This window comes from Engraulis encrasicolus, chromosome 7 (genome assembly GCF_034702125.1).
Source record: "Engraulis encrasicolus isolate BLACKSEA-1 chromosome 7, IST_EnEncr_1.0, whole genome shotgun sequence".
Classification (NCBI taxonomy): domain Eukaryota; kingdom Metazoa; phylum Chordata; class Actinopteri; order Clupeiformes; family Engraulidae; genus Engraulis; species Engraulis encrasicolus.
This window is the reverse complement of record NC_085863.1, coordinates 8,967,220-8,984,978: the sequence shown is the minus strand read 5'-3', so window position 1 is coordinate 8,984,978 and position 17,759 is coordinate 8,967,220. Positions and strand designations below refer to the sequence as shown.

The 17,759-nt window shown below is 44.2% G+C and overlaps 1 protein-coding gene across 11 annotated transcripts in view; it reads right to left on the bottom strand.

The window, feature by feature from the left end:
- ehbp1l1b (EH domain binding protein 1-like 1b) overlaps positions 1-14,404 on the bottom strand; it is a 34,068-nt gene extending 19,664 nt beyond the window's left edge. For 7 of the 11 annotated variants that reach the window (XM_063202783.1, XM_063202784.1, XM_063202790.1 and 4 more), the window contains exons 1-11: positions 13,792-14,404; positions 7,671-7,728; positions 6,374-6,469; positions 6,197-6,250; positions 5,391-5,569; positions 4,950-5,083; positions 4,380-4,451; positions 3,324-3,632; positions 2,150-2,359; positions 1,727-1,915; positions 533-1,096 (exon numbers count right to left, since the gene is read on the bottom strand). In XM_063202783.1, the coding sequence (XP_063058853.1) occupies positions 533-1,096; positions 1,727-1,915; positions 2,150-2,359; positions 3,324-3,632; positions 4,380-4,451; positions 4,950-5,083; positions 5,391-5,569; positions 6,197-6,250; positions 6,374-6,469; positions 7,671-7,728; positions 13,792-13,895 (1,969 nt within the window). In that variant the 5' untranslated portion in view covers positions 13,896-14,404. The remainder of the gene's footprint in view (positions 1-532; positions 1,097-1,726; positions 1,916-2,149; positions 2,360-3,323; positions 3,633-4,379; positions 4,452-4,949; positions 5,084-5,390; positions 5,570-6,196; positions 6,251-6,373; positions 6,470-7,670; positions 7,729-13,791) is intronic. The other 4 variants (XM_063202787.1, XM_063202786.1, XM_063202785.1 and 1 more) reach the window with 4 other exon arrangements.
- Positions 14,405-17,759: the final 3,355 nt, after the last annotated feature.

Below are 17,759 nucleotides of genomic sequence, written 5' to 3'. Positions count from 1 at the left end.
TGTTTATTTTATGTATTCATGGTGGATTTCTGATCTGTTGACAAAATAGTTTGCCGACCTCCCCTGACATGCAAAACAAGGGTATTTTTGAGAAGGTGAAGATAATGATTGTTATTTATTGCTATACAGCTGTACCATGGTTAACCATGCTTTGTGTGAAGGAACAGTCGCCTTTCAGATATGACTCAATGCTGAATATTAGGATTAGAAGACTGTAATCTTATAATTTTGCAATCCAGACACCACAAACACGACCACACACAGAGACTGCTGTTATTTGCAGCAGTACAACTACAGATTACTCCAACTACTACTACCACTGAAAATCATCATGAACAACAACAACAACAACAACAACAACAACAACAACAACAACAACAACAACAACCTTCACAAAGGCTACAGCAGCAGCAAGAACAAATTATGCATTAATCAAATGTATACTGTATTCCGTGCAAAACAAACAAACAAACAAACAAACAAAAACGAGCACGACTGACAACCAGTTATGAAGACTTTGGAGATGAATTACCTGACAGGGCATGACTGGACTGTGAAGGGGAGATGGCAAAAGTAGCAGTAGCAGCAGTAACATAGGCAGAAGCAGAAGCAGAGGCAGTAGCAGACACAGGCTTAGAGCTAAGCGCAGCTGAAGCAGAGAGAGACAGGTCTGGAGCTGGAGCAGCAGAGGTGGAGACAGGGGCAGATGGGATGGCAGATATGGGGAAATAGGTATAGGACAAAACAGAGGGGGCGGCAGGCACACGGCTATGGAGGGCAGCGGAGGGGAGGGTGGATCCACCGGTGAGGTCTGGCAAGGGGGACATAGCGCACGGCTCAGGGGAGGACGGGAGAGGAGGGGAGAGAGAGAGAAAAGAGGAGGCAGGGGAGGTGGGAGGGGAGGGCGAGGAGGAGGAGCAAGAAGGGTCGCACAGGGCCTCCAGGTTGGGGCTGGTGAGGAGCGGGATGGGCGCTATGGAGTTGTGGGCAGGCGGGCAGAAGAAGGAAGGGGAGAGGCCAGAGGTGGAGGGAGGAGGGATGGAGGAGGAGGAGGAGGAGTCATTGCTCATCTTCCTCTGGGTTGGCTTGACGAGCGCTGAAGAGGGAGCGATGAGGATGAGGATGAGGATGAGAAGGGTGCATGGAAGACAGATAAACAAACAGATGACAGACAGACAGACAGATGACAGACCGACAGAGTAGAGGACAGAGGTAAAGAGACAGAGATGACTTAGATCGGTTGTAATGGGTTGGTATGATGTAGAAGATTATTGCATTACACATATTAAAGGGTACTGCATAGGTGCAACAATGCAGTTCCCTGATTTTTTCCTTCAGCAAATGCTTGATTAGTCCATATGAAAGCTAAATTAACATGATCAAATATACTTTGCTAAAAATGTATATTTAGAGGAAATTTTATGAATTAGGGGAACTAAATTTGTAATTTTTGAGTTACAAAGGACATTCAGAAACATTCTACCCACTACAACGTCTGACCCGATTACATAATGAAAAGCCAACTTTGTTGGTTGTTTTCACTGTGACATACAGAGCAAATATTGCAGTGCACTTAGACAATCAATTTTACATGTAATACTCTTCTCTAGTTGGTGCTATTGTGTACTAAGTGTTGAATTAACACTGCAAAATTTGTATGCGTGTGTATGTGCTATATTGAAGTTGCTGTTCGAATCCATACATCCATCCACATCTGAGTGCATACCTGGCTCCGGGTTGGTGGCCAGGATCTTCAAGAGCGTGGGGGCTTTTTCGGAGAGGGTGGTCAGGGGGATTCTGCGCTCAGAGAGGGAGCCCGAGGAGGGGGGAGTAGGAGGAGCAGGGGAGGGGGAGGAGGGGCGCTGAGGCTGAAGGTTCTGGGTCACTATCTTGGGCTGGAAGATGTTGGAGCGAGCTGGCGTACGAGTAGATACGATGGGAAGGAAAGGCGAGGAACAAGAGGGCAAAACAGAGAGAAAGAAGAGCAGGAGGAAAATGAAGGTAAAAACGTAAAAGTAGTAGAAGTTGTGGAAAGTAAGTAAGACATAACTCATAAAAGGTTACATTTCATGCACCAAAAGTGTGGTAGGCCAATTAAACACGAGACAGATAGAAGAAACACATGTGTAACTCATTTCCCCCATTTTACCTTTAGAGGCGGCAGCAGTAGGAAGCGAGGGAGGAGGTTGAGACAGTGGAAGAGAGGAAGAGGATTTAGATTTAGATTTGGATTTGGTGGCAGACGTGCCAGAGGAGGACACTGGTCTGATCTGGGGATAGTCAAGGGCCACCACAGCCGCGGCCCCGGCCGGTGCCTCGGAGTCTGCAGGGCCTGGCATCCGAGGGAAAGAGGGAGGCACTGAGAGCCAAAAGAGGAGAGAAGGAAAGCAGAGTGAGGGAGTGACCAAGCCAGAGGAGAGTTTCTCAAAAGAGAAGTTGTTAGCCTGTTAGCAACTTCGGTAGTTGCCAATGAGAAAATGCATTGAAAACAACAAAGTAGCTAATGTAGTAAGCAACTTTGGTATTGAGAAATTCACCCCAGAGGAGAGGTACAGTGCACAGTGACAGGCTGTTGACCAAGTAAACTAAACTGCTAATCTTACTAGCCCAACACACACTCACTAATGGGTCAACGGGGGTAGTAAGTCTTTTCTACCAGCCAAACTGAAATTTCACCTGCATTGGGCTAGTTGGCTGGTGCTGATTTAGAGCCCTGTTGTTGACTTATTTTAGATCGGCTCACCTCTGTCATAAGGACGAACACCATTTGCCTACTGACTATGCCTGCATACGGTACAGTGTGTAACGCTTATAAGTTGTTCATTGTCAAATTTTCTTCATGAACATTTGCCATCATGATCACATCAATTTCAAGTATTGTAATTGGTCTACATGAAGGCAGGTTCAAAGTCTGTGCACGTGCCATCTTGAACCATGTTGCGTAATCACTGATAACCACTGATCTGTACGTATCGTTTTTCACTTTGATATCATAGCGGCGAAATGAATCATATTGTCACTTCTTAGAACCTGGCAAGGTTGAACACAGGAAGGAAAGGGACGGGTCCTTTTATCGTCCTGTCACTTACACCCATGCCCTATGAGAGGGTAGCTACCGTTACAAGAGGAGGACAGGAACATTGGGCCAACCTCCATAGTCACCCTGCACCATACACAGTTCAGAATTTGTTTTCGTTTTTTTCGGTTGCTACGACCTCAAACTCAGAACACGTATGAGTAACATATTTTTACAGGTTATCTTTGTCTAGAAGTCTATCTGCCTGTCACCTAGGATAATTCATGCCCTATCAGAGAGTAGCTACCTTTGCCAGGGGAGGACTGGAAGATTTTGGGCAGTGCCGGGGGCTGTGCCTGTGCCCCAGTGGCAGCTGTGGTGGAGCGGGGGAGGTCAGGGGAGGGGCGCGGCGCGGACTGCGTTGGGGGCTGGAGAGGGCGCGGAGGTCTGAAACCGGCACCGGCACCGGCACCGGCACCGGCACGGGCGGCTGAGATGGCACGCGGGGATGGAGGGGTGGGCAGCGGAGGGCGGGGTGGCATGTCAGGGTTAGTAGTCGACTTGCCAGAGAGACGGAAAGGGCCTGCAACATGGCTGACCTTCCCTTTCTCACTGGCTGGAATATGGAGGGAAAAAAGAGGCAGGTACACAAGAGAGAGAGAGAGGAAGAGATACAGAGAGAGAGAGAGAGAGAGAGAGAGAGAGAGAGAGAGAGAGGAAGAGATACAGAGAGAGAGAGAGAGAGAGAGAGAGAGAGAGAGAGAGAGAGAGAGAGAGAGAGAGAGAGAGAGAGAGAGAGAGAGATGGAAATAATGGTATGAAGTAGATGGAATGGCAAGAAATAACAGCATGCATAAACATGAAGGAGGAAATGAGGAGTTGAACTAAAAATAGTGATTTAAATGGACAGACTAAAGGGGTGTTTATGTGAGAAAATTACATGGATGAGAAGAGGAGGTGATAGAGGAAGTTGTTGGGGGGTGGGGTGTTATGGTATCAGGTGTGATCATTTACAATTATGTAATATGGTGTTTTCTTCTTCTCAAAGGACTTGTGTCCACTCCAACCTCTCTGCATCTGACTCCGATATCATGTTATGGTGACGGCACCCATTTACACAACACGAATATACATGTATGTGCATGGCTTTTGAACGACAAAGAAGTCATATACTGTAGTATAATTATTCATGTATTTTGCATATAACATCTTGATTTGTATTAACATCGATATCAGTTGACCTTGAAATGTGTGTACGCATTATGTCATAACATGACACAGAGATCTTTCCATGACATGCCAGAGAAACGTTAATGCAACACAACGGCTTTGTGTGTCAGACAAGACAAGACAAAGCGAATACCTATTGGCAGAGGCTTGACAAAGGCAGACTTCTTTTCTTGACTGTGCACGGGGCACCCAGATAGACGACGTGCTGGAGGAGGAGGAGGAGGCAGCAAAGGTGCGCAGGAAACGGGACAGAGTGAAGGAACACCAGGCATGGAAAGGAAACGAGGGAAAAGACAGGAGCGATCAAGGGCAAGGAAAGAAAGGAAAAATAGAAAATAAAGCAGAAATGTCTGTAATATATCAGAATGTGTGCAAACCAAGGTCCTCTCGAGCAATCTTGTACCTGCAACCTCGCAGCATGGCAGACAGACGTGCTACCAAGCAAGCTAAATGCAGAGCTTCTGGCTAACCCAGTAGTGGTTTTGTCTCTGGTGGGGACGTTTGCTAATGTTCCAAGTCAAGCTGTACTAGCTGACATCCATATTCGTATGTTAGTGTGTGTGTGTGTGTGTGTGTGTGTGTGTGTGTGTGTGTGTGTGTGTGTGTGTGTGTGTGTGTGTGTGTGTGTGTGTGTGTGTGTGTGTGTGTGTGTGTGTGTGTGTGTGTGTGTGTGTGTAACAGCAGTTCTCTGTGCTGTAGCTACCTGCGCTGCCGATGGTAGCTCCTGTGCTGGACCTCCTGTCTTCCTCCTCATCGCTCTCGTTGAAGTCGTCCAGGTTGCCGATGTCCGAGGGCTTCACGCTCATCAGACTGGCCAGGCTCTGCATGTCGTCATCTCTGGAGAGGAATTAGATAAGCCATAAGTCTGTGATCAGTGTTGTAATTATGTGTCTATAGAACAAATGAGAAAACACACATCCACTTCAACCATCAACACTACAACCAACTTCAACACCTATGGGTGCTATATTTAGGTAAGTGGTATAGTCTACTTTTTTGAAGTGGGTATACTGTATATATTTATGCTATTCTAAATAATGGATCAATCAATTTTAAGTGGGTATACTGAAGCCCCTAAAATGTAGAAGTGGGTATACTCTGCGTTCTACATAGACTACTATTTAGGTAAGTGGGTGGTACTCACGTGGCCTTGCCCTCGCGGAGGAAGACGCAGGAGAGCGAGAGCTTCAGCGTGGCCTCCACCACCTTCACTGACAGAGGCTTCAGCTTCAGCGTCAGGTCCGTCTGCGTGGGGGTGGGGCTGGCAAACTTCTTCATGTTGATGTCCGCCGAGGCCAGCACCTTGCGGTGGCCCTTCGACTCCTGCCAGGAACAAAAAAGGTTCACGCAGGGTCACAGAAAGGTCATGATGTCATCTGATATAGAGTGGTTAGGGGTGGCAATCCAGCAAAGATTGAAATGAATGTATCGCTTAGCTACCAACACAAAGATGGAGACGAATTATTATCCTGAATAATCCTGAATGATGACACTGAGGTGCTGAATAAATAAGTAAATGCTTATTTAAATGTTATTAGCAACTGATACAGTATACTGGGTAACACTTTACATGATGCCGGTGTCATAAGCATGTCATTACAGTGTCATAACAGTGTCATGGCACAGTTATGCATGTGTCATAAACATTATGTCCATGTCATAAACATTTTATGACTGTTTGCCTTAAGTGACATGCGGTTATGCCAAGGTTGTCTTTGCCATAACCGAATGTCACTTAAGGCCAACAGTCATAATATGTTTATGACATGGACATAATGTTTATGACTCATCTATGACTGTCTTATGACACTGTTACGACACTGTAATGACATGCCTATGACACCGGCATCAAGTAAAGTGTTAACGTATATTGTTAAAAAGTGACGTTATACACTTAGTAAAAAAAATAAGAATGCTTTACTGAACTGATGATATGACTGTTTTACTCACATTCTCAAGGACAAAAGTCCAGTCTTTATCTTCATATTCATCTGAATGAGGGTCCTGAAGAAACACGTACATTAAAATTAAGGTCAGCATTACTCGGAGCACGCGCAAAACAATTGCCTCATACAATGACAACAACACCAAACAACACCACAGTCATCCCATGTGAAGAGCGTTTACCTTGAAGAGTGTGACGGTGATGTCCACGTTCTCGGGCACAGGCCAGACCACCATGCCTCTGTACGGGTTCTTGATGCCCGGCTGCCACCCATGAAGCTGTCAGGACAATGATAGGGGTCAGACAATACGTACTAAATTTATTGGGAGCAACGTTTCGATCGTTAGATCTTCTTAAGATCTAACGATCGAAACGTTGCTCCCAATAAATTAAGTCTTTTGCAAGCAGTGTGCAGATCCTTTCCCGCTCCTACATGTGACAGTTTTTTGATCTGGCACCTGCTGATGCTTTTTTGCTGGATGTGCGCACTTTCCACTACACTCAGACGATACGTACAACAATATCCATGAAAGTATTCATGAGTGTGCCAGTGAGTTTAGCTGTGTATCATTTTATTGTTGGTGTCTTTTAGTGTAGTCTAGTAGTGTGTTGTGGTATTGGAGGTGGAGGTATTTAGAGAGTAGAGTAGAGTAGTAGAATATAATTAAGTAATCTCAAATGAAGGTGTCCAGTAGCATACATACATAAATAAATGCAGAAAAAACACAGACATTACACACATCATTGCACATACAGTATATTCACCATACAGAACACGCTTAGTCAGAGCTCTCTCTCTCTCTCTCTCTCTCTCTCTCTCTCTCTCTCTCTCTCTCTCACACACACACACACACACACACAGCTGTGGCTGTGATGAGAAGAATAAGAGTGGTTCATCACATGTGCCACGGCTGAGTGGTGCATAGCAGAGAGCAGCCAAAAGTCCATAACTAGAGACAAGTGGTGTCAGAGAGTGCCTGATGCTATTGTGAACAAGAAGGACTTGAATTATGGGAGTTGTAGGACTGTGTAGGACTGTGTTTGGCTAGCCTGATTATCATCGACTTTCAAATCTCTTCGAGACTTGGTCTGACCAAGAGCATAACAATTAACGTTTCCCAAACGGTATGGTTGACCCACCTCCCTTAGTTTGCTAATCATTGTTTGCAGCTCCCTGACAAAGTGGGAGGAGTTCCCGTTTTTTCGGGTGCTGCTCAGAATCGTGTTTGTATTGTTCTTGGCCTGACCACTGAAGGTGTGGCGTCACTAGGAGGGCACAGCCTGGCTAGTGTTGGACTGTGCAAGCTGATAATTCTTCAGGCACACAAAGAATGAATGAATGAATGAATGAATGAATGAATGAATGAATGAATGAATGGATGGATGAATGAATGAATGGATGGATGAATGAATGAATGAATGAATGAATGAATGAATGAATGAATGAATGGATGGATGGATGAATGAATGAATGAGTACCTTGGAGCACATGCGTCGATTCCTCCTGGTCCATACCACTCTCAGCTTGTCTGGCTGCCTGAGGGTGAGAAATACAAACATGTCAACAAAAAGTAAATCAGATAAACAAATGCTGACATATTCTGTCTACCTTGAATATGATGTTACGCCCAAAATGAATGTACAGTAAAGACCTATCCTTGAGGGGTAAGACTTTAGGGTTTATATGTTAGCCATTAATGTAAGCCTAACTTTTAAGTGTCTTTTAAAGCGTGTTAAGGTACATTTCTGTATTAAAAAATGTTTTGTTTGCTGTTGCCAGTAAGACATTTGTTTTTGATACAATCATAGCAAGGACCTAGTAAGCCTTTGATTTTGCTTAACACATGTCTTGTAAGTCACTTACACAGGCAGTTATTAGGCATGTATTACTGGCTACTATGTGAACCCTGAAGTGCTACTTGCTCCTGCATCTCTTCCTACAGCACATGTGACTTCAGCAGTGGTGTGGTGGTCAGTGAAGTGGTGTCCATGACTGCAGTATGAAAATGCATGATCCCTAACCCTGTGTACAAAAACACTTCCCTTTGGTGTGGAGCAGCCTGACAGTCATTTGGCTGCATGTTAGAGAGATATTCAAATGAGTCCCAGCAGCAGGGATAGAGTTCTCATACTGTGTGTGTGTGTGTGTGTGTGTGTGTGTGTGTGTGTGTGTGTGTGTGTGTGTGTGTGTGTGTGTGTGTGTGTGTGTGTGTGTGTGTGTGTGTGTGTGTGTGTGTGTGTGTGTGTGCATGGATGCGTGTGTGTGTTTATATGTGACACTTATATGTGTGTGTGTGTGTGTGTGTGTGTGTGTGTGTGTGTGTGTGTGTGTGTGTGTGTGTGTGTGTGTGTGTGTGTGTGTGTGTGTGTGTGTGCGCGCGCGCGTGTGTGTTTGCTGCTGTAAATGCAGTCAGGGAAGAATGATGACTACCTGGCTGGCTCTCATGCAAAGCAGTGATGTAATCACTGGCTATGATGCTTTAAATTTACCATTAATAACATGACACCGCCCATCCCCAACAGCAAAGCACCCAGAGACGTAGAAGTAGAAGTTTATACACCAGATATTGCACTGTAACTAATGAGGTATGTATACTGTGGGTTTTTTTTTAATAAATGTCAGACAGGCACTTTTGATCCATCTACATAAGATTCATATAAGAATAAAAATTTAACCACAATACTGTAAGAGTACTTCTACTTTTACTCAAAGCAGTGTCCCTGTGCACAACCACTGTCCAGGTGGTAATGTGCAGTTAAAGTAATCAAAGTGAAGGATGGATAAATCACAGCACACTGGTCTTCTTTGCTGGTAGTTTATTAGGTGAACAACTCGTTTCATTGTTGCTTCATCAGGTTCAACGTGTCGTTCACCTAATAATCTACCAGTTAAGAAGACCAGTGTGCGGTGCTTAACTTCTACTTTTACTTGATACACCTCTGAAAGCACCAGACAAAAGAAAAGAGGGCTAGCATTGTCCTCAGACACAGGAGTAAGGTAAGCCAGCTTCTTAATTACATGCTATAAGAATGCAGCAGCAAAGAAAGGCTGACTCCGAAATGACCAAATAAAATGGTAACAGAAAAAGACAGTGGTGAAGAAATAAAAAAGCTAGCGCTTGCAAAGTAGGCCTAAGTTATTTGTTCAACACTGGAACATAACGAGGAGGTATTCTTGCACACAGATGTACAGTTTCTAGTCTCACATGTGAAATAGAAAGTCACTTAGTCACAAGTCACAAGTAAAAAATAAACAGAAAAAGCCTGCACGCTGAGAAAGTGACAAGAGTTTTCTGTCAGAAACAAAAACGGGGCGGGACGTAATCAGTTTTGGATTTCTATTACTGTTTTGAACACGGCTCATCCTACTAGAGTGTGGTAATATGTTGTCATTGTGTACAGTATACAAGTAGCCTAATTGCTAAGGACATGACATGTAGACATGGCCCCAAATATGGGGCAAAAATGACTGACACACAAATAAAGCATTCTCTCATTGTAAACCCTGAAAATGGCTAACCCAAAACATTGCACAATTTTCAACTTCAACTTAAGTTGCTGATGCACAATTGCATTGACCAGATTATGTAAGCGATGGATGTTCTTTCTGAGAGGAACCACATAGGAACTTCCATGCTCATATGACTACATAGTAGGCCTATGAAGTAACAGTCCTAAATGAAATAGAAGTGAGAGGAAGAGGGAGGGACAGAGAGAGGGTGAGAAGAGAAAGGGGAGAGAGAGAGAGAGAGAGAGAGAGAGAGAGAGAGAGAGAGAGAGAGAGAGAGAGAGAGAGAGAGAGAGAGAGAGAGAGAGAGAGAGAGAGAGAGAGAGATTGCCACACTTCCACCCACAGTAACATCATGACAGGTTAGTTTAGCCAAAGTGTTTGAATGACAGTGGTTTAGCTTTGCAAATAATCTGTGTCGAGGAGATATCTTTCAGGATACTGGAGTCAGGCCTTCACTTAAGAAAAGCAAACAGGCTGACAGAAAAAACACATGATCAGGTGTGATGACAAGATATTAGCCCACACAATACAAAATGATTGGCCAACTACAACTAGCCTGGTTCAGCTTATTTTTAGAATTGTCTAAAGACATTTTGAGAGAGTAAAGACGGAAAGCTGAACATGTGTAGCCTATCCTCTGACCATTTCCTTGACCATGATATTATACTGTATGCTAAGCTTTCTGTGGGTCTGATTTCTGACACCCAACCCAATTCCTTGCAACACTCCAGTATTTAACTCCATATGCAATCATCACATGCTGCAGGTCTGTCCGAATTGTAAACCGGAAGAAGTCCTTTAACAACATGGCATGTTGACACCCTAACAATCATGCTATTCTTGGTCAGCCTTGTTTTCCACATTTCTTGAGGACACAATGAGGCCTTTCCACCCAGCAGAGCTCACATCTAACCAGGGCTGTGTGTACCTACAGCAGGGTCAACCCTTCATCTCAGATGCCTGCTTAAGAATGGCAGGAAACGGAGGCAAAACCACGTGACTGTGCCTTGCTTTGCTGCTTGAGGGTGTGGGTCTTCACGCACAAGCACACACAGACACACAGACACAGACACAGACACAGAAAAACACACACACACACACACACACACACACACACACACACACACACACACACACACACACACACACACACACACACACACACACACACACACACACACACACACACACACACACACACACACACACACACATACAACACACTGCCTACAGGCCAATGGCTCCAACAAAGTTAGCTTAACATAGTTATAGCTCAGCTCCACTATACTTACTGTCTACTGTCTTTGTGAAATTAAATTAACAGGTACACACATACAGTACAGTACACAGACAGACATTATTTTTCCTATGGTTGAGTAATGTCTCCAATGACAACAGCAACGTGTCTGTGTTGTTGTGCCAGGATGACCCACATGTAAACATAACCTGCCCCACTTCCACAGACACACACAAAACAATGGGGCCCTGCTTTGCTCTGTACTAACTTACTTGTACTTGCTCTTAAACATAAATGCCATACTGGACCCACATGCCTAACGGGACAGGTTTTCAATACTTTTAACCACTCCGAAGAAAAGGAATCAAGTTCATCACTGGTCCCTATCAGTCTGTGTTTGAAGTTGAAAGAAGTTGCTGTCTGATGTGTGTGACTAGTTATGACTGTGCCATGTCCTCTACATCAGGAAATCCCAAGGGTTAACCCTTTGCACAGAGCCCATGTTATAACCTTCAGTGTTTCCCCCAGAATTTTTGTTAGTCAAGGTGGTGGGGCGTTAAAGGAATATATTTTTTTGGCTAAGCAACTTAAGAAATGACATTCACAACATCTTTTCAGGGGACCTAGTCAAGGTGGTAGGTGTTTCTTTTTTGTGGCCGCCTTAGCAATAAAGTGCTGGGGGAAACCCTGACCTTACTGTCACCAAAATTGTAATGAGCAAGTCTTAATGATCTGTTACATACGGCTCTCGGTAATGTCATAGCAATGTTGTTGATGTTGATGTAGTTGAGTCTTTTCAGCTATGATGAACGGGACCGAGGGATGGTTTACACATGCTACCACTGAACTGTTTTAATATTCATATAAGAACTAACAGTCTGTTTTACCTAAATCAATCAGTTTGGCTAAAAGGTTCTGTTATTTTATTTCCAATGACTGATGCACACTATCCACTTTAATTTCATAACAACACTAAAACAGGAGAGTGCTGCCTCCTTTTCCTGGCCAGTCTTTCTTGAGGCTGTCCGTGCATTGAATCTAACAGCGGGAATGCCAGGCAGGCAGCCACATCAGTATGTGTGACACACCCCCTTAAACACACACTGTAACTCCGTCTTCTTGGATGGACACCGCTTGAGGTAACGAAACGCTATTTGTGTCCATGGGACATATGACATGGCAGAGTTCGTTGCAGGAAATAACCAAGGCAACAGTCAGTCACTGGGGTGGCTGGCTGGCTGCTAAACACAGGCCCCAGAGCCGCGCGGAGAGTATCCGCCGTGCGTACCAGGCCTGTCTCGGGTTGCAGGCTGCTAATAGCAGCAGTACGGACGGGCGGGTGGACGCAGAGGAAAGGGCACGTGGGGTGGACAAAGATGCCTGGGTGAAGCTTGATTAAGTTGAGGTTTTTCCGATTAAGACTGAAGTGAGTGACTTGGCAGGGGGAAAAAAACATTTGGATATCACAGACAGGCACAGACTAACAGTTTCCGCACACTTCAAGCTCAATTTAAATAGAAGGAGACACAGACAGGGTGCCACTGGGAAACCCAGGCAGTGAAGTCATGGAGCGGATTGGTCTGCTTACTAGCCTACGCACATAAACGGTCTGCTCTGTCATGCTTCAGCTGTTGTTAGTCATGAGCACAACCCATTTGATATAGTGACAGTTACAAAGAACCATGTTTACTGACTCTGAGTCTGATGAGTACTGGTGTTTACCAGATGTATTGATTCATCTAATTCAAACTGTCTGAACTGTTTAAACTCAATGCATAGTCTAACATCTGTAATGTCATATTGACCTGGATTTCTTCAGGTGTTTTAATATTACAAGACAGATGTTGTGAAACAACAGTCTGGAAAAAAAAAACCTGTTGCGACATAACACATGGGCGTAAATGAACTGCTTGAGATCCCTCTCAATTACTAGGTCCATGCCTTGGCCCCAACAATACTCCCCTTCCATACTCAACAGCAATTATGAACTGTGGGGGAAACAAAACATTGGTACAAACAGCTCAACAAGTCAATCCCACGTCATATCCTAGGAAACCCCACATAGCTCCAACTAATTTAATAAATGGAACACATCCACTGGACTTGTCTTGGCAGAGAGGAACTAATGTGCCTATCCTGTAAACAACATGGTAGCTCATTAAACCAAAGACAGGGCCTACAATTGGCCCACTGTCATGTGGTGGGTAAGGCCATAGATTTCACATAATTGCATTAAATCCAGCCTTTATCTTTAGGCCCCTTGGAGAATTACTGACTGGTCTCGAGGAATTTGCCGTCACCTCTTTCATTGGACAGTCTACTGTCCCACTGTCTGACTTCATGCTCCTTGACAACGTAATCAGAGATTTCATCAATAAAGTCACTCTCACTTTGACCTCTGACCTGATAGAACCCAACAGAGATTACAGGCTACTGCAACTGTCTGTGTGCAATAATTCCAACGAGTTAATTAATTTCATGGGTAATTCGTTCAATGTATCTGGTTGTGTATTTTTAGAGAGAACAACAGACTAGGAGAGAGATGACACGGAAGTGCGATGTTCATGGGCTAGTGAGCACTGAATGCAGACTAACGGGCTACTGCCAACTGCCTCCTGTCAAAAGCTAGGTGGGTCCGGAAAAAAACGGTCCTCATCACAGTGGTCCAGCCAGCGGAATGAAATGTCCAATCATGTCCCGTCACTCTACTTGATGATGCCCCGCAATGTCGATGTGAATTGTGGTTCGAAGTTCAAGGAACTCTTAGAGAAACTTAGGAAGTTGCATAGCAAACGAGGAAATTGTGCGTGCTAGCTTTGTATTGAGACAGAACGTGCATTTTGTTTACTTACCATTTTTTGGTACACTCCAAGACAAGTTCTTGGTAAGAAGCGACAAACTGAAACTTTGTGGCTTTTTTGCCATGCCGTTGTAATCTTTTCCACACAGATGTCATCGCTTATTTACAAAGGGAGATTGAACTGTCTGAATCATACACGTTCTTCTTGTTGACTGCGATGCAATGTGAACACCAACAACGCCTGTCAGAAAAAGGGGTTCTGTGGATGTTCAGACACGTCTTGTGAAGTCGCTCATTGAATACGTCCTTGGTGAAATGTGCCGTTTAATAAACTGCAAGCAGTTATGTTCCACAAAACTGTTGCCATCGCCATCAAGTATCTGACGGGGCCATGTACGGAAACTGACGTTCGAAAGAAGAGGAACCGAATCTGCTTCAACGTGCGTCCCTTTAATGATTCCAGAAGTATCCGAAAATCAACAAATCCTCAACACCGAGTATGAATAGAGTTCAACCGGGATCCAGAAAATAAATATTCCCATGCGGCGTGAAAAACTTAATTCAGAGACTGTTGGGATCCAATCATTTTAACTGAATAAACGAGCGCTCGTTCTGTAGACTACAAATGCAACTGCGCCGCAAGTCATTATTTCCTACGTGCGCGAGCAGTTCTGGATGAGAAGTGTATTACAACAGGGGGAGAGGCATTCGAAACGTCAGTGATGAGACACTAGCCTGCCCTGCGCTGAGGGCTTGTTCGTTCCTTGCATTGACGGGCCTGCCCTCTAGTTCCTACCACCTCCGAACGCATTTGGTACACTTCCGAACAACTCCGAACGAGGTCCGAACAAAGTGCTAACTGGTCCTAATCAACTGCGAACGTATGCGAACCATTTCGAACGAGTTTCGAACAGATGGGGCAAAGCGGCCAATCAAATGCCACGACGTCGTGACGCCGAGCAACCAATCACCAAGTGAGCTCGCCTTCCCAAACACTGTACACATGGCGGCTGTTTTGAATTAGCGACTCTGTCAATGACATAAGGCAAACATCGGCTATATATACACGCAGGGTTGTTGGTTGGTTCCAACATCGGTGGTAAGTTGTGTTTTATCATTATAATCATTAGTGTACGTTCTCATTCCGACTATTTGTTGACTCTGTCGTGAGAATTTAACAGGCAGAGTTATCGCTAACCTATGTTAGCCATGAATGGAGCTGTCATGTAAACAAATGCTGATAATAAACTACCGGTATCCTTTATGTTAGTTACATGTAGGCCTATCCCCTTTACGTTAGTGTGATCGGAATAGTACAGTAACATCGTGATTACGTTATTCTTACTGTTCAAAATGCTGGACGAAAGTAAAATCAAACAGATCATATGTCACGAAGGGCATTAGAAGTTGCGACTCGAAAGCAAACAAAACGTGTCACAGTTTTCACACAGAACTTATCTGTAGTGCCCAATGATACAGTAAGTAGTGCCTGATTAATTCTGAAGTAAAACGATATGATGAAGCAGACATTTTGATGGTTGGGCATATTGTGGGCAATTAGTGGCTTGATTTGACATATTAGCTTAGGATACAGTTCTGCTGTAGCATGTGTCCATCTTTTGGTGTAACTGTGCTGGATCTAATTTCAAATATGAGGAAAGCAGGAAAATCCACCACTTATTGCCATGGCCTCTGCCTTAGGTATGCTCGGGCACTTTCAACAGTAAGCTTATAATGGAAGGAGTGCCATTTTGATGCCAGTCCACTTCAGGGTTTTGTGTGCAATAAGTTTAGTGTTATCTGTTATGAGTTATTAGTGCCTGCCTATATTTTTGTTTTCTGTTTTTCTCCAGTCCACTAATACAAATACACTATCTCTTGCTGATCATGGCAATGACGCATCACAAGGGATGCAGGGGTCACAGGCTGAGAGAGAGAGAACATCTAGCTTTCAACCGTGATGTTGTGGAGGCATGGCCACTTCTGACCATCTCTCTGACCACACTGGAGACAATACCTGCTATTTCCTAAGCGCTGAAGCCCACGCCGCCTTTGCAGCTCAGGTAAGCAACACCAACACAATCCCAGGCACCAGTTCTACTTGTAAATAGTTTGGGATGGTAGTAATGACCTATGCCGGATCTACATTTAACTTAACAATTGCCTAACATACCTGGATGGTTTAGTGCCAACAACCTTCAGTGTGCCAAGTTGTGATGCAACCCTGAAAGTGAATTTAGAAATGTATACCACCCCGATTTCTCACCAAACAGTATTAAATAACAGCAGTAAACCACTTGGGAGCTCTGTAAAGTATGAGCTAGCTCTCTCTCTCTCTCTCTCTCTCTCTCTCTCTCTCTCTCTCTCTCTCTCTCTCTCTCTCTCTCAGCCCACTCCATCTCAGCAGTTCGCTCAATCTCTTCAGGCGTGAGTGGCAGGGGTGAGCCTCCTCGGAAACGGCAAGTCAACGATGACTACCATTACACTTGTGCACAGTGTGGCCCGGCGAAAAACAACACAACAGGCCACACTCAACTGATGGGCCGTTGGTACTGTCCTGGTACTGTACTGTCCAGTCCTGCCTCGGGACTCTGTTATAGAATAGTCAGTCCATGCAACTGCCTTGTTCTGTAAATTGGGTGAGGATATTGGATAGTGGGATAGGTGGACAGTGTGATATTAAATGATACACTATATCATTTCTGTGTAAGTATAAAGCACACTACACCTAATATGATAATAATTACACGATTATACATTCATTTACATTTTTGGTGCTGTTTTCACGCAACTCTTATGGTGTAAGTAACACAGCCATCCGTTGGGTGGAAGATCCAGGTGCAAATCCTGGCAAGAGTGTCATACAATGCAGCATAAAAATAATAATAAAGCACACTACACCTAATATAATAATAATTACACGATTATACATTCATTTACATTTTTGGTGCTGTTTTCACGCAACTCTTATGGTGTAAGTAACACAGCCATCCGTTGGGTGGAAGATCCAGGTGCAAATCCTGGCAAGAGTGTCATACAATGCAGCACAAAAATGTATATATTTATTTATATATTTTTTAAAAGGACATACAGTTGAAAACTTCAGTAGAAGGACGTATAAGCTCTCATATTAGTCTGTATGTAAACAGAAAATAAATTCTCTCTTTTCCTCTCTTTTCTCTCTTTCCCCCTTTTCCCCCTCTCTTCCCCTTCTTTCCCCCACCGAGGCAGTCCATTATGCCCCATCTTGCATTCGAAACGTCAGTGATGAGACAGCCTGCCCTGCGCTGAGGGCTTGTTCGTTCCTTGCATTGACGGGCCTGCCCTCTAGTTCCTACCACCTCCGAACGCATTTGGTACACTTCCGAACAACTCCGAACGAGGTCCGAACAAAGTGCTAACTGGTCCTAATCAAATGCGAACGAATGCGAACCATTTCGAACGAGTTTCGAACAGATGGGGCAAAGCGGCCAATCAAATGCCACGACGTCGTGACGCCGAGCAACCAATCACCAAGTGAGCTCGCCTTCCCAAACACTGTACACATGGCGGCTGTTTTGAATTAGCGACTCTGTCAATGACATAAGGCAAACATCGGCTATATATACACGCAGGGTTGTTGGTTGGTTCCAACATCGGTGGTAAGTTGTGTTTTATCATTATAATCATTAGTGTACGTTCTCATTCCGACTATTTGTTGACTCTGTCGTGAGAATTTAACAGGCAGAGTTATCGCTAACCTATGTTAGCCATGAATGGAGCTGTCATGTAAACAAATGCTGATAATAAACTACCGGTATCCTTTATGTTAGTTACATGTAGGCCTATCCCCTTTACGTTAGTGTGATCGGAATAGTACAGTAACATCGTGATTACGTTATTCTTACTGTTCAAAATGCTGGACGAAAGTAAAATCAAACAGATCATATGTCACGAAGGGCATTAGAAGTTGCGACTCGAAAGCAAACAAAACGTGTCACAGTTTTCACACAGAACTTATCTGTAGTGCCCAATGATACA